Raw genomic sequence first — 26,029 nt, 5'->3', positions numbered from 1 at the left:
GCTCTTTCTCTGCTGTAGGATTAGACAAGCAAAGGCTTTTGTTTTCAAAAGAGGCAACACATTTTACACAAGAGAGTTGGAATAGTAAATGCTTGGTGCACCGTTGAGCCTGGCAGTCTCCCCTCTCTGGAATGACTGCGTCTGACTAGGGGTGGCAGGGACAGTCTAAGTCCCTGTGGCTACAAGCTCTGCCCCACATTCCAGGAGCTGTAGGATGTCCAGCCTGCCTGGGCAAGTACATGTGGTCGGGAACCACATAGCCTGAGTTGACTTTGCAGCTTCATCAAAAAAAAAAAAAAAAAAAGAACAGATGAGTGGAAAAAGTTGCCGATGTGGTCAGTAAAAGCACAGCTGAATTATTAGTGCTTGAGAAAAAGGAATCCCAGGAGTTAGTAACATGCTTGTTAACGTGTTCATATTTCAGGTAGAGCCAAACAGTGCTCTGGCCTGGTGGGCTACAAACATGTCTCTCAGTAGAGAGGGAAGAGGGGATCTGAGGTGTCGGCAAATGTGGGGGGTGTGCTTGGCGTGGCCAGGGGGAACAGGGGGGTCTGAGTGCTGTGATTGGGCACATCTGTTGAGATTCCTTCAACTGCGGTGTAACTGAATATGTTTAACATTCCAGAGAAGCATTCTCAATTTAGCAAATACATTTCCTGGGAAAATCATGTGTAGTTTCTATGTTACACATCAGACTACAGAAATCAGTGAAGATCTTCTGCCATATGTTACTGGTGAGTGTGGCACACAGATCCACCCTAAAGATTCTCTGACCATCCAGGCCAGAGATCTGGGGGGAGGGAGGGTTGTTGTGGTCAACAAGGGAACAAACTTTAGTTTGTTTTTAAATTTTATTTAAGCATTATCTTTGGAGGGCCGGGGGGTGGCAGTTGGGGTTAAATGATTTGCCTAGGATCACATCAGCTAGTAAGTGTCTGAATCCAGATTTGAACTTAGGTCCTCCTGACTCCAGGGCCTGTGCTCTGTCCACTGTGCCACCTAGCTGCCCCATGTTATTTTCTTTTTAAATTTTGAGTTCCAAATTCTTTTCATCCCTCCCACCCCCTACCCCGCACCCCGCACTGAAAAGGGAAGCAATATCATATTAATTATACATGTGAAAAGGGCAGCTAGGTGGCACATGGATAGAGTGCTGAGCCTGCAGTTAGGAAGACTCATCTTCATGTTTGCCTCAGTTTCCTCATTTGTAAAATGAGCTAGTAAAGGAAATGGCAAACCACTCTCGTATTTTTGCCAAGAAAACTCCAAATGGGTTTTTTGATTCTTGAAAGAATCAAACACGATTGAAAAATGATTGGACAACATACATGTGAAATCATGCAAAACATGTTTCCATACCACAAAAATAATTGATGAAGGAGCAAACAAGTAAGCAAATAAATGAATCGTAAAGATGACACTTCAGTCTGCATGTGGGCTGCATCAGTCCTCTCTCTGGAAGCGAATAACATGGTTTTCGTTACGAGTCCTTTGGAGTTGTGTTAGGTCATGGTAAGGATCAGGTTAATCAGGTCTGTCACAGGTGGTCACCATTACAACACTGCTGTTACTGTATACAGTGATCGGGTTCTTCTCATTTCCCTTCATATTCACTTGCCATGTTTTATCTGAAACCACCCCGTCATCATTGCTTATAATACAGTAGAACCCCATCACAATCATATACCAGAACTTGGGCGGCCACTTCCCAATCACGGGCATCCCCTCAATTTCCAATTCTTTGCCACCACAGAAAGAGCTGCTATAGATATTTTTGCACAGATAAGTCCTCTTCATTTTTCTTTGATCTCTTTGGGATACAGACCTAGTAGTGGTATTGCTAGGCCAAAGGATAGGCACAGTTTTAGCACAGTTTTATAGCCCTGTGGGCCTAGTTCCAAATTGCGCCCCAGAATGGTTGGACCAGTTTAGTCTTGCATCAGCAGTTCATCAGTGTCCCTGTTTTTCCCTCATCCCCTCTAGGATTTGTCATTTCTGATAGGTATGAGGTGATACCTCCTTTGTTTTAATTTTAGAGCATTAGTTTAGAGCATTTTTCATATGGTTAGTAGATGGCTTTGATTTCTTCTTCTGCAAACTGCCTATTAATATCCTTTGACTGTTCATCAGCTGGGGAATGGTTCTTATTTTTATGAATTTGTTTTAGTTCCTTATATATTTTAAGAAATGAGGCCTTTATTGGAGAAGCTTGCTATAAAAATGTTTGATATCACTTCATTCATTGTCTGTGGTACCTTTTGTCTACATTTATTTTTGGTTTACCTTTGTCTGAGATCAGGATGGCTACCCCTGCCTTTTTTCCTTCAGCTGAAGCACATAGTAAATGCTACAGACCTTTACTTTAACTCTGTGTGTGTCTGTTTCAGGCATGTCTCTTGTAAACCACATTGTTGGATTCTGGTGTCTAATCTATTCTGCTGTCTGCATCTGTTTTACGGGTGAGGTCATCCCATTTCCATTCACAGTTATGATTAGTAACTGTGTATTTCTCTCCATCCCATTTTTTTCTGTTTATTCTTCTCTTTTTATCCTATCCCTCCTCAAAAGTCTGTTTTGCTTCTAACCACTTCCTCCCTTAATCCATCCTCCTTTTTGTCATTCCCTACCCACTCTCTCTTACCCCCTTCCCCTCCTCTTTCCATATTTGGGAAGTTAGATTTTGATGTTCAGACAAGGGTTGATAGATGAGATAGTCTTCCTTCCTTGAAGCATTTTCAATGAAAAGTGAGCTTCAAGCATTGCCTGCTACTCCCCTGCTCATATTCCTCTCCACTATAAAAAGTCTTTGTTGTGCACCTCTTTTAAAGGAGAAACATTTCCCCATTCTAACTCTCCCTTTCTCTTTCTCCCAGTGCATCCCCTTCTCACCCTTTTCTTGGGGAAATCATTCTAACATAAATCAGTTTATACCCATCATGCCTTCTGTCAGTAAACTCTCTTAACTGCCCTAATAACAATAATAAAGTTCTCAAGTTACAGGAATCATTTTCTTATATAGAAATGTGAACATGTTATCCTTATTAAATCCCTTGTGATTTCTCCTTCATGGTTTCCTTTTTTGTACATTTCTTGAGTGTCAAGTTTGAATGTCAGATCTTCTCTTCAGCTCTGCCCTTTCCATCAAGAAGGTTTGAAAGTCTTCAATTGCATTAAATGGGCATTTTTTCCCCTGAAGGATTATACTCCGTTTTGATTATTATTCTTGCTCTTAATCCTTTGCCTTCCAGAATATAATTTTCCAAGCCCTCTGCTCCTTTAATGTGGGAGCCATTCAATCTTGTGTGATTCTGACTGTGACTCCACGATAATTGAATGGTTTCTTTCTGGCCACTTGAACTATCTTCTTTTTGACCTGGGAGCTCGAGGATTTGACTCTGTGTTCCTGGGAGTTTTCATTTGGGATCTTTCAGGAGGTGATCAGTGTATTCTTTTGATTTGTATCTTACCCTCTGGATCTAAGATACTGGGACTCTTTTCCTTGATGATTTCTTGACATATGATGTGTAGGCCTTTTTTTTTGATCATGGCTTTCTGGTAATCTAATAAGTCTTCAGTTCTCTCTCCTTGATATATTTTCCAACTCACTTATTTTTCCAGTGAATTATTTCATATTTTCTTTAATTTTTTTCATTGTTTTGACTTAGATTTTTTTGTTTCTTGATATCTCGTGGAGTCATTAGCTTCCAGGAATCCAATTCTAATTTTTTTAAGTAATTATTTTCTTTAGTTACTTTTTGTACCTCTTTTTCCATTGGGCCAATTCTGTTTTTTAGGGTGTTAATTTTCTTCAGTATTTTTTGTGCCTCATTTACCAAGCTGTTAATTGTCTTTACATAATTTTCTTGTATCACTCTCATTTCTTTTCCCAGTTTTTCCTCATCTCTTTCTTGAACTCTTGCAGGAATTCTTGTTTGGATTATATCTAATTAATACTTCTTTTTGAAGCTTTTTTGGTAACTTTTCATATTATTGTCTTCTGAGTCTTGGTCTTCTCTGCCACTGTAGTAGCATTTTTACAATCAGATTCTTTTTTTGTTGTTTGCTCATTTTCCCATCCCATTTCTTAGCTTTGAATTTTATGTTGAATTTGGGTTCTGTTCACTTAGGGATGGGGAGGCACCGGTTCCAAGCTTCAGGCTTTTTTGTGTTGCTGTCTTCCTAGCTGGTTCTGGGGGTTTGCAAGTTTTCAGTGCTTCCAGAGTTGTTGATCTGGGGAGAGGTGAGGTCACTGCTCTCCTAGTTGGTGCTCTGGTCTTTGTCAAAGAAGGGTCCCTGGTCCCCCCCTGCTATACACATTAGCACTCCTCTCTGTCTTGGGATGACATGAACAAGAGATTGACCACTTAGGGCTTGCTGCACCAAGTGCCAGCAAAGAGTCCCTTCTCATTTTTTTCTGAACATGACTGGGCTGAGAGCTCTTGGAGCTGCTGCTGCCACCACTAGTCTGGGCTCTGAACCAACCCCCACCAGACCTCTACCTTGCTGCTACAAACTTCTCCTACCAAGTATTAAGTTTTCTTAGGCAGAAAGCTATCTCACCTTGACCTTTTGTTGGCTCTGCTGTGCTAAATTTGATTTGAGGTGTTATTTTAAAGGTATTTGGGGTGGAATGTTGGGAGTTGGTACCTGTAGTGCACCATATGGGCTCCACCCCGAAAACTTCAGTTACTTTCTAAGTAGTTGAAACTTGCAGGCAGTGTGGAATCACAAGCCGGGAAGGCCAGGAATGAATTATTAGAGAAAATCAGGGATAGAAAACAAGTTGAGTATGCTATTATAAACAGACTTTCACTTCCCATTGTAAGAAGTTAATGTGTGAGTTCTTTGCTTAGGTTTTTTGCTTTCACAAGGGTGCATACACAGATCATACATTCTAGTCTTGGCTCTGAATTTACACCATTTGCTATTGATAGTCATTTAAAATTTACATTTTACCTTCTCTGAGGTTTTTTTGTTGTGTGTTTTTTAAAGGGTACTTAGTCCCATTTCTAGCTTCACTGCTGTCTGCTCCCACTTGGGTCTTGAGGCTTTGGCTACACCACCCTTGACTGAGGAGCAAGGTTGCCAAGGCTCACCCACAGCCAATATGTGCATGCACAACAGCACTAACACCTCCCCACCCCCACCCCACCCCCACACACACACCCTGTACCTGACTGTGTCTAGACCAGTCTCATTGAGATGGACAGATGTATGGACATGACTGATCTGAGATGCTCTGTGTTCTCTTTTTGTCAGAGGGAAGGATCCCTGACAAGGATCTTGAGGAGCACATCTCCAAGAACACTTTGTATTTTCTCTGTGGCCCGCCACCAATGATAGAGCACTTCTCTCACCACCTAGAAACCTGCAGGGTCCCCAGAGAATGCATTTGTTTTGAAAAGTGGTGGTAGCTGCAGAGATGGAGAGAGACAGGAGTCAGCTCACGACACTGACCAGGACTGCTTCTGTGCCATGTGTGTGCTGAGGCCACAAGCTGCCCGGGGCTGTCCAGTGAAAGGAGAGGAGAATGGGAAGTGTGTATGTGGGGAAAGGCACTAAGAAGATACAATCTAAGCAAAGATAGCATTGGTGACAATCTGTGGATAATAGTTACTTGATTTTTCTATTGATAATTCCTCAGTGATTTTACTTATGGTAACCCCCACATTGGGCCATAATTGATTTTAACCCTTTTTTGTGGAGAGGGTGGGGGTGGCAAGGATGATTTAGATTTACTCCTAAATATCTGAAACCATTGGATTTTTTTTGTGAATTGTTGGCTATGTATAACCTCTTCTACAGAAAACTTGTGTAATTTATATGCAATAAACTTATATTTTAATCAGGCATTTTTTTAACAGTACAAGTAGAAAATTAATTCTATACTGAAAATCCATTTATTTGAAAGGCCTCAGACCACGTTGTTTGTTCTAGGCTGTAGCCTTGCTCTTTGGGGTCTGTGGTTTTGTCCTAAGGAGCCAAGGAAAGTTGAGTTTTAAAATAAGAAATTGCCAGGAAAGTGCAGGCACATTTTCTTTCTCATCAGTAAGTGCCCCTCAGTGTGTACTAGGACTGATTGCTAGCTTCCTCTCAGGGTAAGTCCCCCTCAAGTCTTGGCTGCCAGTCCTGGTTATATCGGTGTGAGGATGATGCCGCCCTTTGTGTGGCTTCCAGGGAGGATGGATTAACTGAAGAAACCTGTCTTTTCTAGCCTGGGCAGAGTTTGCTTAAGGTTTGCTTTAGGGAGTTGGAGCAGGTTCCAAGTCTCCCCTTCATTAGGATGCTTCAGAGAAGAAAGGTATTCTCCATCCAACCACTGGTCATCCCAGGTAGCAGTGAGAATGGTGCCTTCACCTTGGATTGTGCAGGGATTTGCAGGTGTCAAAGCAAGTCCTCCTCCTTTGGCACTGACTCCAGCTCATACAGGAAGCCAAGAGGGGGAGTGACTTCTCCAGAGTCCCACAGCCAGGCAGCAGCAGAGAGAGAGATTCCTGAGCTGAGTGGGGCAAGAATGACCCTTGGAAAGCTGTCCCGGCCACTCGAGAGATGCTTGGTGCAGGAACATGTCTTCTCTACCTTGTAGTTTGGATCTCCACATTTCAGGAAGCTGGGTCCAAGAAGCAGCCCCCTTTGCTGACCATATGGGCAGCAAGGAGCTGAAGGCTCGAGGTTCAGGGGACTCAGAGCAGATGGAAGGAAGTCTGGGCCAGTCTGGTCAAATAAGCATAAAGAGATGGGCCATTTTTCTTCTCTTGCTGCAGAGCCCACCAGGGGTGCTTTGGGGTGAGGGAAGGTGGCCCTTCAGTACACACACAGACCTCAAAATGGAATAGATTTGATTTGGGACCTTTTATTTTGGACTTCTGTGTAGTTTATGGTTTGACTGAGTTTAGTCCAGTGCTGGTGAAGTGTCATTGCCAAATCCCTCCTTAGCTCCTCACTAGCTGTGATTTGGGGCCTCAGTTTTGCAGATGTAAAATGACCTTTCAGTGACCTTTGTGAGCTTCTCTGGAACTCGAGACCATTTGTCAAAGTGGGAAAGAACCTAGATAAGAATTTCTCTCACCTGATTTAAATAGAACACAGAAACCAATTCAATCAACAGATCCGGGAGTGATGCAGATCAGGTTGATTTTTCAGCTCTAAAAGGCGCTTTTAGCTGGCAGGCCTCATGAAAGTTGCCCCCAGCCATCTCAACCTCAGAATGGCTTCCTTTGAGCTAGCTCTCTGAGGATGGGCAGGAGCTGCCCTTATCTCCGTTTCAGTGTCTGTGCTGGAAACTAAAACTGAGATACTGATTTCTTTGGGAAGGCCCTATTAGTGATTCAGTGTACATTCGACATATAAGTTGACACCTTTGGGGAAGGCACATGTCCACAGCTTTAGGTTTGGGATTTGCTTCTGCCTCCAGCCTGCTACAAGGTACCATTGCCATAAGCTCAACTAGCCAGGTCCTATATTTTCTGTTCTATATTTTGCTGTGTCCATGAGTCCTTCCTCCAAAGGTGGAGATTGAAAACCACCCACACTGACTTTTTAAAAAAAAATAAATTATTGATATCTTTTATTCTCATAGCATCTTCATTTTCTAAATAAATTCCTCTCTTCCCCAATCCAGTGAGCCATGTCTTACAGCAGAAAGTGAAGAGAGAGAAAAAAAGGAAGTAGTTCAGCAGGTTTGTCTGACTTGAAGTACAGTGTTCTTTCCCCACTTCCCCACCTCTACAATGAAGAGGAGATAAGCCTCCATCCTAGACCTGGGTCCTCCCTTGACTTTTCCATAGGAACTTCATTGAAGGTGGTAGCCCACTCCTCAGTTCTGGGCACAGTTCACCATCCATCCATAGACAGTGTGTGTGTCCAAGGTACGTTTACCTTGGGCTAGCTAATGAACTGTGAATCGCAGCTTGGACAGTAGTCTTCATTCAGGTGGTTTTTCCTGGACAGATACTGAGGCCCAAGTTTTGAACGATGGTAGATCTCATTCAGGAGTCTACAGTGGCCATGGGCAGGCACAATGGTGATTAATTACAAAATTTACTAGTAAATAGCCACTCTCCATGTATAACTTAGAGTTAGCAGACTTTAACTGAACTGAAGAAAAAACGTCACGCTGTCCTTGATAAGAGTTGAAAAAGACTGCCACATGTAGTATATCTCCATGTGGTAGTTTCATGCCCATTGGCCTTATTTCAGCAGCAACAGCATGTATTCATGTATTTAGTCAAGTGTAGATCACTGTGCTGTTACCTGAGATGCACGGTCAGGTCCTTGCTCTCAGAGAGCTTAGAGGCTTGTTCATTGGCATCAAATTCAGATAGAAACAAATCACTAAATTGGATGTAAGGATCCCTGCAGGCCACACATTGACTTAGAAAACCATATATTAATGTCATCTACCTTTTTTTGTATTTTTATTTGTATTGTCAATTATTTTCCAGTTCCATTTTAAATTTGGTTTGGGCTGCATTCTGAAGGGTTGGGCCTGTGGACGTCACGTGTTGGACACTTCTAGTCTAGTTTATAGACAGACCATTCATATCAAAGACAATGAACAATTCAGTAAGTAAAGAATTTCCTCCTAGCTAGGTCTTCTTTTGCCCACCAGGTACTGCCTGCCTCTGTATACAGAATTATGAGCCTGCCATCGTATGGATACTCTTCCCCAGTAGAACTTGTAGTTATCAGACACAGGCCAGGAAGGGGTACAACCCCCCACCTCCACAGTGCCACATTGCCAGACAATTTGTTTTAGGGTAAAAGGCAAGATGCAGAGGATGCATGACTTATTCTTAAGGTGGAAAGGTTTTTGTAAACTATGATTTGTACCATCATTGCTCTGAGGAAGTATGTTATCCCTGACACTCAGTTGTAGAAGTGGGGCAGTGTCTGCACCCACGTGCATATCTGTAATCATGTGCATATCTGATGACTGTCACGCTCCCAGTTTCACCTGTTACTGACATGTTTGGGCTGTAGATGTTTGAACAGAGAACAGTGCCCTCATATTCCTCTTGTCGTTGCAGTCTGGGTTATTATAAATATTTATGTTCTGATCATTTGTCTTGACAGCTTATTCTATTTAAAATAAAGCTATGATAAAAAGGTAGTTTTATTTTTGTGCGTTCTTAGGGAAAAGAGGAGGCCCTTCCTGGCGTTGGTATTACAATATCCTATTATTCACATAGAATCTGAAAAATCAGCGGTCACGTTTGTGTGTGAAGATGCTGCTACTGATGAGGTGTCTGTTTCCTGCTGTGACCTGGCTGTTTCAGACATTCGACTGTCCCTTTCAGAAACACCAGCTTCCATTTGAAGGGAATCTTTACACTAGTGAAATCAGGGGTCCTCAAGATAAGCTTACATTTTGTCCAGGAGTTTCTCTTGTCAACAGTTATCCTTTGTTAAGGGAAGTGATCGATTGAAATCGTTCATGGATTGACACCTTCAGAGACCACCCACGGTTTTACCTGTCTTGGCCTAAACTGTTCCCATTTTACAGATGAGGAAGCTGAGACGTAGATAGACAGGGTAGATGACTTACCACAGAGCTAATAAGTGTCTGTGGCTAGAGTCAAACCCAGGCTCCCCTTCTCCAGCCCAGTGCCTTTTCCATTTTATTGGTATAGTGGACAGTGCCTTGGACGTAAGGTCAGGAAAGCATTGTCAAGACCATGTCAGGAAGATTTAAATCCTGCCTCAGACACTTATTATCTGGGTCACACTGGGCCCCAGTCACTATCTCACTGAACCTCAGTGGCTCTTTCTGAAAGGTAGAGATAATAGCACACACTTCATAGGGTTGTAGTGATCAAATAAGATCAATCATTGAACAGTATTGAGCATCTACTAGGTGCTGGGGACACACAATAAATTTCTGCACACACGAAGCTTACTTTCTAATGGAGACAGCATGTTCATATGAAACTCTACAGCACAAATACAAAGTTAAAACAAAACCATGCAAGGTAGTTTGGGGCCTGAGGGGATGAGGAAAGGCTTCATGCTTCCAGAAGGAGCTGCTTCTTAAAGGAAGAAATTCTTGGAGGTAGAGGTAAGGAGGGAGTGTATTCCAGACATGGGGATTTAACAAGTCTTGTCAAATTGTGAATGGAAAAAGTGCAATCTGTGGAGTCCTTTATACTTCTCAGCTTTCATTTGGATTCTTTTATCTGGTGCCTCACATCCCTATGAAATAGCTGTTTGTTGTCCCAGGTTAACAAGGAGATTAGGAGAGTTAACTGCCCTAGGTCCACCCAGCTAGGTAATGATAAAGTGAGGCTTGGCATCCCGGCTTCCTGACCCCATCCTAGTCAGGGCACTGCCCTTTCTGTCACCCTCTCTCCCAGTTGGGCACCTGCCTCTAAAAGCACCAGGAAGAGGTCAGCCCCAGCCTCCAAAAGCCCTATTGGGTTAACTCACTTGGTGCTTACTCATTGATGTGGACAAGATGACCCTCAAGTGGTTTGGCTTTGTTTCTTAGAAAAGGCTGAATCAAGAGGAACACCTTATCCCCTGAGCATTCCAGTGACAGTACTGCTCGTGGAGAGAAGCTGTGGGTATCCTAACTGAAAGGAGTCTCTGAGGCAATCTAATCCAATGCCCCCATTTTACCAGTCCAGAGACTGAGATGCGATCAGATGTGTCTAAATGGCAGAGGCAGGTTACAATCCTCTATCCTCTGATCAGAGCACCTCTGAACATACATAAAAGTGATTGGGAGTAAGAAGGTCAGTGTGGCTTCATGGCAGGAGTCCTGGATTCCACTTTTCACTGCAGGGCATTCTAAGGGTCTTTCCAATGATACCATGGTGGAAGTACTGTGAGGGGCTATTGAGAACGCTGGCGTATCTATCCTGCAGAGGAGACCATCCAAGAGTCATTTATCTATCTTCAAGCATTGGGATTATTAACCTTCAGTCATACTACTTATATGACCTTGGGCAATTCATTCCACATTTGTAAAATGAAAAGGTTGGACTAAGTGACCTTTGAGGTCACTTCTAACTCTAAATCTCTGGTCCGATTACTTGTTTCCATCTTCATACAGTTTTTTTTTTAATAGGTAGATTGTAGCCAAAAGGAATTTCATTTGAAATGAACTTAATTAAATTGGCTTGGAGGGATCAACATTTAAAAGACTGATCTTATTAGAGAAACTAAGATGTGACCTAGTCTGTGGACTAAGCACTGAACTGAAGATTGCCTGGATCCATATGGTTCCTTAGACCGTCATCAACTGGCTTTTTGTTCCAAAAACAGATCTCTGAGAAAAGAACGAGTTCCCTTTCCCCCGTGTTGGAAAGTCTATATAATATTTAATAATGTGTTTCCTTGAGTTTCTACTATGAAAAACTGTTCCAAACAAGTGCACCTTCAGAAGCAGGAATCTTTAACCTGTGGTCCTCCAACAGATTTCAACCTGTATGTGGGAAAAAAGGTACATCTTTGTTTTCACTAACCTCTGGAATTTCACATTTCCTTTAGCCACTTGAAAACGTTACTCTGGGTACATAAGCTTTACCAGACTGTCAGAGGGGTCTGTGACACAGTTAAAGAGCCCTACCACGGAGCAATAATTGTGTTAAAGCTTTCGATTAGTTTCACAATAAATAGATTATCAGTGACCATGAAAATGCTGGTGCATTTTACTTTTGGACCAGAACAAAGAAATAGATCCCAAAATACGTCTTAGTTTTAAAAAGTCACAATTAGTAAGCTGGTGGCTTTGTGTATAGATGTGTGTGTGCATATGTGCATAGATATGGGCACATCTTCCACTAAAGTCTTTCACAGATGCCTTATGAATGAATGAAAAAGAATTTATTAAATCCTTCCTATATATGCCAAGTAGTCTGCTAAGGGCTGGGGATAATATTTTTTTTTTAAAGTCTCTTTCCGTCTATCACAGCACAGTTTTTGGCACATAGTAGGCACTTAATGAATGTATATCGGTTGATTGATTATATTCTAATAGGTGAAGACAGTAAACAGAGGGAATGGTAATACAGGAACAGAATGTACTTATGGAGAAGAGGAAAGAGTGAAGGATGAGGGGAGGCATATAGGAGGAGGCAGGGAGATGGGGAGATGCCCTGGATGGATGATGAATTGCCTTCAATCTTCAGAATGCCCTTCTAAATATCCTCCCTGCTAGCAAATCTTTGTCCTTGAAGCACTGATTTCTTCTTGGTAAATCGGTTGAACCAAGCCTGATGAATAAGAGGAGTGATCAAGTTGGATTATACTCTTTTTAGCCAAAAACTATTACAGACTCCTTCTAAATCAGTTTCTTCGTCTATAATATGCTTCTTGAGTCAGAGGCTGCCTCACTTTTTTATTTCCACTGTTTTGTCTTCCTGGGTTCAAATCTGGCTTCAGACGACTACTAGCTGTGTGACGTCCCTGGGCAAGTCACTTCACCTGTTTGCCTTAATCCACTGGAGCAGGAAGTGGCAAACCACTCAGGTACCTATTTTGGGGGCATCTAGGCGACACAGTGGATAGAGTACTGGCCCTGGAGTCAGAGAGACCTAAGTTCAAATCTGACCTCAGACACTTACTAGCTGTGTGACCCTGGGCAAGTCACTTTATCCTGTCTGACTCAGATTCCTCCTCTGTAAAATGAGCTGGAGAAGGAAATGGCAAACCACTCCAGCATCTTTGCCAAGAAAACCCCAAATGGGGTCACGGAGAGTTGGGCACAATTGAAAAGTAACTGAACAACAGATAGACAGTAGATAACTTCAATGTTTCCAAAGCACTTTACCACTGACCTTCTTTGAGAAGATGTGGTGTAATGGGTGGGGCACTGACCTTGGAACAAGGAAGTTTTCAATTCAGATTATACCTTAGACACATGCTGATCATGTGACAAGTCACGGAAACTCTGGACTGTTTCCTCAGTTGTGAAGTGACTGAACACTTGCCACTAGGATCCTAATTTAATTATGAACTTAATATTATGATCTTACGATAAGAGCTAGCATATATATACATGTATATAATTATGTATATATATTTTTTTCATTAGTTCCATCTTTCCCTCCTCCCCTCATTAATGAGGCTTATTAATTATTAGTCTGGTTCTAGTTAATCCATGGACTTGAAAATGATAAAATCGCATCTCCTTAACAAGATTTGGTAAAGATGTCTTAGAATCCAGCTAATTACTTGGATTCCATTTTCTTTTTTTTTTTTTTTTTTTTGCCTGCAGGAATAATGCTCGATCACAGGGTGTGTGCACTAACTCTAGAAGGTGGGTAATTTTCCATCGTTTTCTGGAGAAAGGGTTAGTGGTGCTGAAACGGGCTTCAAGCGCAGCTTCACAAAGGGAGCAGAGCTCGCCAGGCCTTTTCTTTGTTCCTGGAAATGCCCTCTTCTCCCCCTACAACTCCCACCCCCCTCAAAAGCCTCCGCAGCAAGCCCTATTGACAGAAAGCAAATGCTGCTTTTTGCAAGCAGGCCCTTGCCCTGCTTGTGCCTGCGCTGCCCAGGCCGGGTCTCTTCTTATCTCTCTCAGGCAGGCTCCTCGAAAGTCTGGCTCAGCCTCCCCACTCCCCAGGAGCCCCAGGGCACCTCATGTAGTCACTTAGGTCCTGGCTCTAAGCACCGGTCAGCCCCAGGCCTGCATTTCTGATTGCCAGCACCAGCTCCAGAGCATCATTAGGTAACGGTCACAAAAGGACTGGCACTGTCTGCCCAGGAACGCAAAGAAAAACCTGAGTCTTTACTAGCAAAGCCCCACCACCTGAAATTTTGCAAATAGCTCTATTTTAGAAGCTTTGGTTTTTCTCCTGGGTGAAAAGGGAGCACCTTGGAGCAGCAGCATGGAGGAAGAATCCAGAAGACCGAGTTCAAATGCCACCTCTGACACGTACTGGCTGTAAGACCCGACAGGTCACTTACAGACCTCTCAGGGCCCAGGTAACTCTCTAAGACACTTACTGAGCAGGAGCCGACCTGTACTGGTGGAGGGAGGTTCCTCCCAAGCACCCCCCAATGCCGATGAAATCACATCTGTATACACACGCACACACAAGCAGGCATGAGCCTATTTCACTAAGGATAAGAGACTTACAGACTCATTGAAGAAGTCATCAGCCTTCATAAGAACATCAATCTAGAGTTGCACAGGGAGGTCGTACCCTCCCTTCTGACACTATTATCTAAACCAATCTGTTCTTTATTTAGCATTTACTACGTACCACGCATCGTGGAAGCAGTGGAAATAAAAGTGAGGCAGCCCCTGACTCAAGGAGCATGTTATAGAGGAGGAAACTGAGACTCTGAGAAAGTGTTTTGCTCCCTTCCAGTGGACTATAGGCTCCTTGAGGCTGTTTCATATATTTTTAGCAGAGTACCTGGAACATAGTACGTGCTTAAATGCTCACTGCATGTATATAGTATGTAAGTATGCAGCTAGCCACCCATCCTGTGTCTTACCTACCCATCTATCTCTCCATCTTCCCATTCATCAGTCCACCATCCATCATTCATCCACCAATCCATGCACCCATCTATCTACCCACCCATCCATCCATCTATTCATGCATCTGTCTGTTCACCTATCTATAAGCTATCCACCCATTCATTTCCCATCTACCTCTTCATTTATCTGTCTAAAATTCTCCCTCAGTATCAATCATGAATCTATTTATCCCCAGGGCTAACACAGAGTAGGCATTTTAATTTTTTAAAATTTAATGTTTTTTAAACTTATTTAAATTTAAAATTAATGTTTGTTTTTTTTTTTTTTTTAGTTTAATGTTTGTTGGGTCAGTTGGTTTGTCCAAAGTCACAGAGACAGCAAGTGATCAGTAAAGGTTTGACTCCAATGCCTCTTGACTTAAAACAGGTGGTTTTTTCACTGGACATGGCACAATTCCTGGCACACAGTAGGAGCCAAACAAATGTGTATTGACTGGTTGATGACCGGGCCACCTGCGTGAGGATGGGGACAAAGTGAGGGTTGGGGGAAGCATCATTCAGGACCGATTTGGCAACTGAGATCAATTCCCAGGCCTCTAAATTAGTTACGGTTCTGGCATGTGGTGGTGGTGGTGGTTGTAAATGACAGGTAGAACAAAAATAAATGTTATTTAATTACTGAAAAATGTTAGGCTCATTATTGTGCATGAAACGGAAAGAGTGAAGACAGCTGCCCCAGGGCACCATTATCCAGAATGGGCTGAACCCCTGGACAAAGAGCCAGGAACGTAGGAGGGGTGCACCAAGAGTTAATGTTTTATTGAGCCAAGATACTGTACAGATAGCAGACACAATAACATCCTTCTGGGAAAACGGCATGGGGGGAGAAAGGAAGTCCAGTCAGCCTTCCCAACCCTTCTCCCTTTCATCAGAGGCCCCCAAACCTCTTCCTGAGCTCCCCAGAGCTCATCATGCAGATAGGAAAAAAATCTCCCAGCAACATGCAACATATATAAGTGAGTTGAGCCTGCTCTGTAAAAAATATATTACAAATATACACATTTTAATAAACTTGCGAACAGAAAAAGGTCTGACCTCAATAACACACAGAGTGGCTGCCCTTTGACACTGGCAGCTCTCCCAGGATGGTTGTCGGCCACCTCCACCTCTTCTCTGGCACACCATTCATCTTCCCTTTTTGGTCTTTGCTTCTTGGATGCCTCCTAAACCAACTGACATGTGATGAAAGATGGCAGTGCCTAGGCTGGCATGAGAGGGGGCAGCTAGTCAGGCCAGCAAAGGGCTGCTTTTCCCAGGGGCCCCATTTTCTTCTCTCACCTTCACTCAGCTGTAGGTATTAAGAGCCTTGCATAAGGACCTATGGCCCATGGAGTGGGAGACTTGTGTGGTGGGGAGAGGAAGGGAGGCTTCCTTCATGACATGATAAATAACCAATACTCAACAGTGCGCTAAACTCAAGGGTGATTTATTGCTTTAAGTAACTAAGCAAGAAAGAGAAAGGACAGGCCATTGTTTTGGTAAATACAGTTTGAGTGTTCTTCCTAATGTTTACCAGTCTGAACAAGGCTTTCTAAACAATACGCATACTTCATAAACACAGCATTACATAGCGCACCAACTCCGTCAATGATACTGATTAAAACTGGGTGAAGCAAGGGCACCCAACCAAATACGGCTGCCCTGAGAAGACAGCAAAGCAGATGTGTGCATTGGACATACTGGATACTAAATCTTTTTGGGGGGATTGGGGGGGGCATTGACACAAACAGAGTACTTAAATGAACTTCTCCAACAACAAGTGAGCAAACAATTAGCTTTTCATCCCTAGATTAACATCTATGGGAATGCTCTCCACAGGGGAAGTTGGTACCAATCCTTGCCTAGCACCATTTTGCCAAAGCAGTCGTGAGTGTCTAAGCACTTCTAAAGGGGAGGAAACATGGAACCCTGGGTATTGCTGACCCTGTTAAAGGGCCAGCCAATAGTGGCAGAAAGCCATTGGAGGTATTGGCATTCTTTGTGGGCTGGCTGAAACTTGGTTCTGGCCTAGAAAAATCCACCTGAACTTTCCCCAAGCCCCCAAAAGAGGAAGTTTGCATTGGATTGTTTAAACCCCAGGGAAAGAAGGAGAGAGAGGGACTTTGGGGCTAGGGGCCTGGATTCTAAGACACCAGGAGAAAATGCCCTTACATTTTAAGACATTTCAAACAATATGTGCAGGAACAAAATGTGGCGATGTGAGGGAGCGTGGAGTTCGCTTTTGAAGAAAAGACCACGTCAATGTGGACAGAGAACACATACTGCCAAGTCCAAGAGTGGCTTGAGCCTGTGTCCTCCACAGGAAGGCGCTCAGCCAAACTTCTCAATTCGCAGTCAAATTTCTCCTGCCGCAGGATGCTCTGCTCCAGTGGCCTCCCGGTCATCCTCTCCATTGCAGGGGACCTTGTGGTCACTAGTTCCATTCGCCTCCGAAATAGGACTCGCCTTTTCTTCCCCTTTTGCCCCCTCTGGCTCCTCAGAGACCCCATTCCCCTCCTCACTGGTGAGCCCACCCCCCTGATTTAAAGCAGGCAGGCAGTTCCCCACCTCTCCAGCTTTGGAAAACAGCTCATCCTGATTTTTCTCATTTTCTTCCATTTTCTCTTTTTCGCGGGCACTTAGTTTAGACTTGGATTTTCTCATCTGCCGGCTGTCCTCACGGGAGAAACGCCATTGAAACTAGGAATAAAAGGGAAGAGAAACGCATTAGGAAGCCTCCATGTAGACTCCCCTGACATCCCACAGGCTGGCACGCGTAAGCCGAGGTCTGTTCCTGGTTACCGTTTTGGCATAACTCAAACTCATTTCATTAAAGGAGAATCTATTTGCCCGAGGCCTAAACACCACTAACTCATGTTTATTAGGAGTTTTAAAGATCTCATAAAATTACAAATAGAGAGGCCTCTAGTCTGATTCTGTCATTTTACAGATAAGGGTACTGAGGCAGAAGTGAAATGGCCGGCCCAAAGTCACACAGGTGACAAGGAACCCAGTTAAGTTTTGAACGCAGGTCCTCCGATCCTAGAAGGAATGGCTGTTTTCATTGTACTGTGCTATAAAGAGCCTCCCGGCTCTTTCCATTACACCACAAAAAATCCCCATCCTAAGTCTTTGCTAAATGTCTTGCATTGGTCTTTGTTTTTTCTTTTTTAATGGGGATGTGGCTTTCTGGATTTTATTTTTGAAATAGGTACCCCACAAAGCCACAAGGGGAGGATGGTGTGATGCATTCCTCCTCTGGTGCTCTGTGGGCTACACGCTCTTCATGGGGCATTTTTCAGGATTGAGGTCATAACCCACAAAATCCTGGCACACATTCCATCCTGGCTGCGAGCAAGAAAACTGAGCCCTCGATCAGCCCAGGCCAGCATGAGGTGGGCCCCGGGGACCGTTCAATTTATCTAGCCAGTCAGCAGCTGTCCCCACTGCTGCCGACCCACACAGGTCTGTCTGGGGAGAAGCAAAGTTCAAGGCTGAGTCCAGTAAGGCAAGGGGAGATGCTGATGCCAAGGACTTGGAGGCAAGAGATCCCACGCTGGGCTGACCCTGCACCAGAAGCAGGAGGAGGCCTTTGTTCACAGCCAGCGGTGCCAAATCAAAGCCCCTCCATGGGAGGTGAAAAGCAGGCTGCCCCCGTCCACTGCCCCCCAAGAAGAAGGTCTGAGGGACCTACTAAGTAACAGGCACCTGCTAGCGACACAAGAAGAGGCAGAAGACAGAGCAAGCCAGTTCTAGGACAGAGAGCAGAAAATTAACAAAGGGAAGGCAGCAGAATGAAGAGGGGTCAGGAAAGTCTTCCTGGAAAAGAAGGAATTTTAGTGGGGATCTTAAAAAAAGTCAGCAAGAGGAGATGAGGGGGAAAAGCATCCCAGTCACAGGAACGTATACATACAACATGATCCCAACGATTCCAGAGAAACAGTGATAACAGAGACATGCAACATGCAGAATGAGACACACATTTTTGGACACAGCTAACGTGGGAATTTGTTTTGCTCGACGATGCATATTTGTTACAAGGGTTTTGTTTTTCTTTTCTTTTTTTCCCCTACTGAGGGAGAGGGAAGAGAGAAAAAATAAATATTTTAACTGAAAAAAAAATGTAATTAAAAAAACCTAAAAGGGGCTGAGCCCTGCATGCTCTGGTGAGTCTACAAAAAAAAGAAAAGGAAAAACGTAGCTCTGTGGGAATAGCAGGGAAACGAAATACTCTGAAAGGCCTGAAGAATATAACTTGGGCCTGCTGGTTTATAAATAGGGAGAGCTCCTGGGTCAGGGGCCAACTGCTAGAGGTTGTGATGGACCCTAACCCTTCTCTACTGGAAGAAATAAAAAATCCCCCCTGGTGGCACCCCCCCCCCCCCTAGAAAAGGCCCAGTGTAGCACATACATTGGTGGCCTCCACAAATGGTGCTTTGGTCCTTCCAAGTGCTTCTGTCTAATCCTCTTAACCAATGACCATGGAAGTGATGGGGTGGGCTGAGTCCCAGGACCCCAGAGACATGGGGAACTGAGCCCCAGGACCCAAGCTACAGCCCGGCTCTACTACTTCAAGTCAGTCCTGGCCCTGAGGGGGATGCTTAATCTTAAGTGACTTGCCCAATATCACACAATTAATAATAAATCGATCAATGAACATTTATTGAATTTCTACCTACTAGAGGTATTTCCTAGCTGTGTGGCCCTGGGCAAGTCACTTCACCATGTTTGCCTCAATTTCCTCATCTATAAAATGAGCTGGAGAAGAAAATGGCAAACCACTGCAGTATATCTCTGCCAAAAACATTCTAAACAGGGTCCCAAAGACTCAGACACAACTGAAACAACAAAACCTACCTAAAGAGAAAAGTACGTTTGATTTAGAGTCCTAGGTCTTGGGTTTGAATACTGTCTCTGTCCCTTCCCAGCTGTGTGACCCAGAGCCTCAATTTCCTCCGATGTAAAATGGGGGAGAGGGGTCGCTAGAATAGATGGTCTCTAAAGTCCCTCCTCACTCTAGACTTCTATGCCTCTGATCGTCCCTGGATTGGGGCTTCTTAACCTTTTTTGTACCAAGGACTTCTCTGGTGGTCTGGTAGAGCCTCTGGACCCTTTCTCAGCATGATGTTTTTAAATGCATGAAATAAAACACATAGGATTATAAAGGAAACCAATTATACTGAAATTGTTATCAAAATACTTTTTAGAAAACAAGTTCATGGACTCTGGGTGAGGGTCAGCTACTCTAAAGCCCTGAATGCCTTACTCAGGATCCCCAGACTGCTCCAGGGGGGCAGAGGGCTTGCCCCTTAGGAACTGGCTTTTGTAGGGACTCCTTTCCAAAGGTCAGCTGGCCTCAATCAGGCTCCCCAGGAACCGCCACGGAAGGCTCTAGAAGGCATGATAGATCACAGCCATGAGGGAGGGCCTAGGGTGAATTTAGCCAGGACAGCAAACACACAGGCTCAAAGAAGGTTGAGAGTCAGGGCACATCTGCCTTCTTCCTCGCTGGGGGCTTGGTCTATCCAGGAAGCGGGCTCACACAACCGGGGAATTTCCTTTCCACGAGGCTGCCTTGATGGTACAGCCCCAGCAACCACGCTATACACAGAGGGGTTTTAAATTTCCACCGTGGTCATTTCCTCTGAGTGTGGCCACAAAGTATTGGCTTCCTCCAATGTTGATTTAAGTGAAAAACTCATGCACGGTGATTAAAGGGAGATCAGCAGGCCCCAGTTCCTGCATTGCTGGGCCCTGGCACAGTCCAGATGAGTCAAAGAAGACAGGCTTAAGGTGGAAAGGAGTTGGTGAGTCTGCAGAGTTTGGCCTTTCTTCTTCTTTTCTGTTCTGGGCTAGGCATTCAAGGACTCTTATGAACACACCAATAAACACTCTGGGTAAATAAAAGGCAGCCCGGGTTCTCACAGGACTTGGCAAGGTGGGTATAATAGGACTCAAGGAAGATGACAGAAACATGAGTCCAGAGCATGCCAACAAGGGAAAAATAACCTCCCTATGCCAGGATCTCCCACAGACTTGATCTAGGAAATGCCATTTTGGAGGCTTTGGGTTTTAATAAAATCTGGACTAGAATGGTTGATTTTGGACCAAACAGGGACAGGCCAGCCCAAAGTGTGAAGGGCTTGAATCATTTATCTGGTAGAGAACCATCTTCCCTCTCTAATCCTAGATCCCTGGGTCTAGAATTCCAGGGTCTTGAGTTGAGAGTCACTTCACTTCTAAGTGTCAATTTTCTGATCTGTAAGATAAGGGGTCTCTGAGCTCCTTCGAGCTCGGTGACTATCATCCTGTGACCTCTCTGGGCCTCCGTTTCCTCATCTGTAAAATGAGGAGGCTGGACTCTGTGGCCTCTCAAGTCCCTTTCAGCCATAGGTGTATCCATACACTCAAAATCTACTCTATGGTGGAAGAATGCTTTGCTGCATCTAAGGCAATCACAAAGGGAAATTCTTCCTAACATCTGGAAAAGAAACACGTAGGGGTAAAACCTGTCTTCTGTGTTTGGTGTATGGGTAGTCTTGGAAATGACCTCTGTTCCCATCTCACTAGCTTCTCAATTTTTTTTTAAATTTTAGACTAGATAGGTCATTTCATCAGCCTCAGAAAATCCCAATGAGAAAACTCCCTCCAACTATGTAGATTATCTCCTCTTAACAATCTTGAGTTGCCTCAGGCAGTTAGAGAGGGTAAGTGACTTGTGTAGGGACACACAGCAAATCTATGTCAGAGATAGATCTCAAACCCAGGTCTTCCTGACTCCAAGTTGGCTAGCCATCCCCTTCTCTGGCTGCCTGTCAATATTCGTGACACATTCCTGAAAGGAAAGGCTCTATGCTAGCTAAGATAAGAGCTTTGCCAAGGCCAGACAGAGCTGGGCTATATGCCAACGGGTCACGCCGTACATAAGCGAGGTCACCACCATTCAAAAGGTAAGAAGACAGACAGCCTGGAATGGGAGAGGGAGAGCTTTGTCTCCTTAACAATTGAAATGCCAGTCCAGAGAGGAGACCAAGGAAACAACTCCCCAGAAGGGGGCAACCCAGTAAATGACCCAGGCAGAGAAAGGAAGCAGACAGGGGACCAGCACTACCCATTTGTCCCACATTTATGTGTGGACACACATCCCCCCTGGGAAACGGATAGCACTGCTCAGAGCACCAACGGCTTCCACAGGACCATCACTAGGACCTCAGGGACCATGGAACAAAAACCACATCAATCTGGGTGATTCCTGAGCTTGGCAGGGGCACATCTCCAAGCACCAGCCACCCCAAAGCTATCTTTTATCCAACTACAACAAAGCAGGGTGGAGGCCATCTCCCATATCCCAGGGAGAGTGCTGAGGTCTTGTTTCTCCTGAGGATTCTGCTACAAACCCCCAAGAATCTGGCGTATTTCAGGGCAATGCACTTCCCTCCCACCTGGATTCATTTCCACTCAGGCAAGAGGCAGAGTGGAGAGCTGGACCCGAGTCTGAGTGCATTCCCTCCCAGCACTGACAAGTGGCGTGGTCACAGGCCTGTCATTAACCTCCCCACGCCTCAGTCTTGACATCTGTAAAATGGGGATAACCTTCATACTACTCATACCTCACAGGGGTGTTACTGAGAAGAATGAGCTTTGGAAACCTTAAAATGTGACAGAAATGTAAACCATTGAAAAACGACTTTAGTTTCGGACCAATGTAGCAAATACAGTTCACTTCCATCCCAGATTGTTAGACAGATTAGATAAGAGATGACTGTATTCAGTTATACCTAAAGTTCATCACTTTTTCTGTGTCTTGGACCTCTTTGGCACTGTGGACCCCTAGGGGTGGCTCCCCCCCCCCCCAGAATAATAATTGTTAATGCATATAACAAAAGGTAGGATGGGACACTGGATTGAAGAATCTGGAAGACCTGAGTTCTAATGCTGTCTCAGTCACTGTGTGACCCTGGGCAAGCTACTTAATTCTTTGAGCCTCAGTTATTATTTATTATTATTATTATGACAGCAGCCTTGGAGGCTGTCAACTCTCCCTGAAACAAAAGAAGGCTTTGGACATCAAAAAGCCAAGTAAAGACTTCTGGAAGTCTTGGGCCAAGGCTGACCAATGCAGGACATAGTCATCTGAAATACCTGTTCAATGGTTTCTTACAGCAAAGACAAAGACAAACCCACCCAAACAGTTCCCTCCCAAACCCATCCTTCCTGACAGATGCTCTTGGATCGGCCTCTTGCCCAAGAGGAGGCAGCTCTCTCAAGTTGGGCTTGCCCATCTGCTCCTCAGGGAAGAGATAGGGACAAAAGCCATTTCCAAGAGCACCCGCAGGGAGCCAGACTTTGGCGTACTGATCCAGCGATCTCCTCTGGGCCATCTGTGGCTAGGTAAGCAACATGACCTTCTTCCTTCCTCCTGACTCTTGAGAGAACATCTCAAATTGACTTTTTTGTTTTAGGGGTGTGGTGGGATGGAACCTTCACCCCAAGCACTGAGAACTACTTGGAATTCTTCAAAACCACTGAGCCAGGTAGGAGCCTCAATGGTTTGAGTTGACCTCTGCACCAGAAAGACATAGGTACAAATCTTGTCCTTGACACTTAACACAAACTGACTTGTGACAGCCTCTCGGGGCTCTAGGCTAATCTCTAAGCCTATACAGACCAAAACCACCCAAGTCCAATTCCTCCTAAGCCTTTCTGGCTCTTCTAAACTGTGTGGTAGCATGATTAGATGGCAATTTTTGTCCTTAATGGGGTTTGGAGACAATGCGAGCAAATGAAACTTACAGATACCCAAACACTTGTTCTAGAAGAATAGGATGTTTTCCTGAGAAATCTTTCATCTTAAATGGGCTGTTGTGTTCCAAAATGAATGCCTATGGCCTTTAAACTCCCTGGCCCACAGGTGCCAACCCTCTGTGAGCAAAACAAGGGGAGATCAAAATTCAGAGATGATAAGTACATAAAGTAGTCTCAACAGTGGTTTAGTGGATAAAGGGCAAGCCTTGGACTCAGGAAGACCCATGTTCAAGTCCTGCTTTTGACCCTACTCTGTGTGACCCTGGACAAGTCAATTCACTTCTGATTGCCCCAGGCATGTTTCAAGCCTGTCAGTCACAGTCACTGATCTGTATTTTTCCCTTCCAACAATGAAATTAGAGGTCTGCAAGCTTGAGCCCAAAAAAGAGGTCAGAGAATTAATCTCCCTCCCTTCTTTCCAAAGGTGGGACATTGCACACACTACTGAACTTAGCTGATGTGTAGGTTACAGTTTGATGAACTGATTTTTTCCCTTTTTTATCTGCTGTTGATTAGTTATCATTCAGCAGGATCCAACTCTTTGTGATTCTATTTGGGAGTTTCTTGGCAAACTGGAATGGTTTGTCATTTTCTTCTCCAATTCATTTTACAGATGAGGAAACTGAGGCAAACAGGGTTAAGTGACTTGCCCAGGGTCACCCAGCTAGTAAGAATCTGAGGCTGAATTTGAACTCAGGTCCTCCTGACTCCAGGGCCAACCTATTGTTGGCAGTCTTCAAATAGAGATTAGATGACCACTTGTCAGCTGTGCTACCACTCATTTAAAGGTGGGGACTAGCTGGTCACTGGGTTTCCATCTACTTCTCAAATTCTGTGATTCCTCAATTCCCTGAGTAACTGAGATGTCCAGACAGACCCACCACGACGTCAGAAATCTCACTATTCCCTTGGGGTAGCCAAGTACACTCTTGGATAGGCCATTTCTTATGCAGATCTGATGGTGCGTACGTTCTGGAGGCTTCTAAGTCAGAGCATAGGTCAGGTCTATGCCTTATTAGGTGGAGTGGCCAGCAAATGTAAGTCTAGAAAAGAGACATGAAAGCCTTTTGGTTCAGATTCTCAACTAAAGGCTTGCTGACAGGCACCTTTTTAAAAAATCAATAACAATGAAATCTGAATGGCACATACGCAGGGGCCACTAACCAATCAAGAAGGATCTACTCAGTGTTTAGCAGCACCAAAAATGGCCCTTCCACTAGCCCCAATTCTCAGCGTTGACGTCTTTATCCCTTTGACTCCCAACGGCCAACTTCACTGAACAACCAATGCCTTTCTTCTCCTCTGGCCTTACTTCATCTTTTAAACTCAAGAGTATTCCAGTACTTTGATGGAGCCATATTTCATCAATGAGGGTGTCCATCCACTGGTGCCAGTTGCATCCTATGTCTTCTTCATCCCGCCCAGTCCTTGTCCACATCCTTCCATAAATCTCCAGAGAAATTCCACCCAAAGTGATAAACTTCTAGTTCTTTCCATATTTGAAGATGTTGGTGTTTATGGAGTATATGGGGCCAACTGGATCAAGCCCTAGTACACTGGAAGTTAGGGGATCTTGTCACTTCTATTTATAACCCAGTAATCAATATGGAAGAAGTAAAGTGAAGGATGAGTCTGGAAACAGCATGGTACAATGGACTCAAAGGATTTAGGCTCACCTCCTTTCCTTTAATGCTCAGCACTTGGGTGACTTTAGCAAACTATTAAATTCCCCTGGGCATCAACTCCCTCACCCCTAAAATAAGGGGGTTGTACTAGATGGATCCTGTACTTCTCAATGATCTTAAGACGGAATATTCTGAAATAAAGCTGGATGAATGATCCATTCAGTGAATCTGTCAGCATATGGAGACAAGTTGGTGCCAAAGTGGGGAATAAACTAGATTTGGGGTCACAAGACCCTGGCTTTGTACTGTCTGTTCCATGAACTACCTAGATGACTTCAAGCAAGTCAAGTAAGACTCCCTGGGCCTCAGTTTACTCATTTTACAAGTATGTGAAATGAGGGAGTTGGACCAGGCTCCCTCAGCTCTAGATCTAAGATCTTAACACCCAATTTTTGTGACTTTGAATAAAGCACATCTTCTCTGGGCCTTGGTTTCCTCACCTGAAAAAGGAGATGATTTCCAAGGCCTTTTCTAGCTTGCAGTCTAAGATCCTACACCCACCTACCTATCTGTCTGCCTATCTATCTATCCCAGACAGGCATTGTAGGAAGACCAACCTAGCCATTCATTAAACATCCATCGAACACCTCCTACGGGTCACGCACTGTGCTAAATGCTTCTTTAAAATCCTACTTGATCTGGAAATGGAAATTTACTGCTTTATGTTGAATCCTCTCTCTGTGGACGAAGCAATGCTTTGTTTTCTCTTTTCTTATTTTGTACTTAAGCGTAACATAAATTTAAAAAGATTAATATCAAAACCAAAATAAAATCACATCCTTCTTGACTCTTCTGAAAAGGTTTCTCCAGAAAGGGGGAGAGGAGTGAGCATTTTCTCAGATTTTTTTTTAACAGATATAGGGCTTTGTAGTATGTGACTGCTACTGTTGCTTTTAAAATCTAACTTAAAAGCAGATACCGCAAACCCAGAGGTCTTACTCTCTATTTTAAACACTAAGGACTCTCTCAGAACTCCAGCAATTCACAGGTACAAGAGGCTGCCATCCAAGTAAGAGCTTTTACCTGAGTCCCCAAGGCATTCAGACTCATCTGTCGATATCGAAGGA

The 26,029-nt window shown here is 44.1% G+C and overlaps 2 protein-coding genes across 14 annotated transcripts in view; one reads left to right on the top strand and one right to left on the bottom strand.

Annotated features, from left to right (window-relative positions):
- The window catches only part of OXNAD1 (oxidoreductase NAD binding domain containing 1), a 60,571-nt gene extending 45,452 nt beyond the window's left edge, over nucleotides 1–15,119 (top strand). For 8 of the 12 annotated variants that reach the window (XM_072651256.1, XM_072651264.1, XM_072651259.1 and 5 more), the window contains 2 exons: nucleotides 626–734; nucleotides 5,260–5,852. In XM_072651256.1, coding sequence (XP_072507357.1) covers nucleotides 626–734; nucleotides 5,260–5,414 — 264 coding nt within the window. In that variant the 3' untranslated portion in view covers nucleotides 5,415–5,852. Of the gene's footprint in view, nucleotides 1–625; nucleotides 735–5,259; nucleotides 5,853–13,219; nucleotides 13,262–13,811 lie in introns of those variants that run through there. The other 4 variants (XR_011976592.1, XM_072651263.1, XM_072651262.1 and 1 more) reach the window with 4 other exon arrangements.
- Nucleotides 15,120–15,231: 112 nt separating this feature from the next.
- RFTN1 (raftlin, lipid raft linker 1) overlaps nucleotides 15,232–26,029 on the bottom strand; it is a 185,897-nt gene continuing 175,099 nt past the window's right edge. For both annotated transcript variants that reach the window (XM_072651254.1, XM_072651255.1), the window contains one exon: nucleotides 15,232–17,172. In XM_072651254.1, coding sequence (XP_072507355.1) covers nucleotides 16,828–17,172 — 345 coding nt within the window. In that variant the 3' untranslated portion in view covers nucleotides 15,232–16,827. The remainder of the gene's footprint in view (nucleotides 17,173–26,029) is intronic.

This window comes from Notamacropus eugenii, chromosome 3, assembly GCF_028372415.1.
Source record: "Notamacropus eugenii isolate mMacEug1 chromosome 3, mMacEug1.pri_v2, whole genome shotgun sequence".
Taxonomy (NCBI): Eukaryota; Metazoa; Chordata; class Mammalia; order Diprotodontia; family Macropodidae; genus Notamacropus; species Notamacropus eugenii.
Note: the sequence above shows the minus strand (reverse complement) of the source record. Positions and strands in the feature narration are given on the sequence as shown.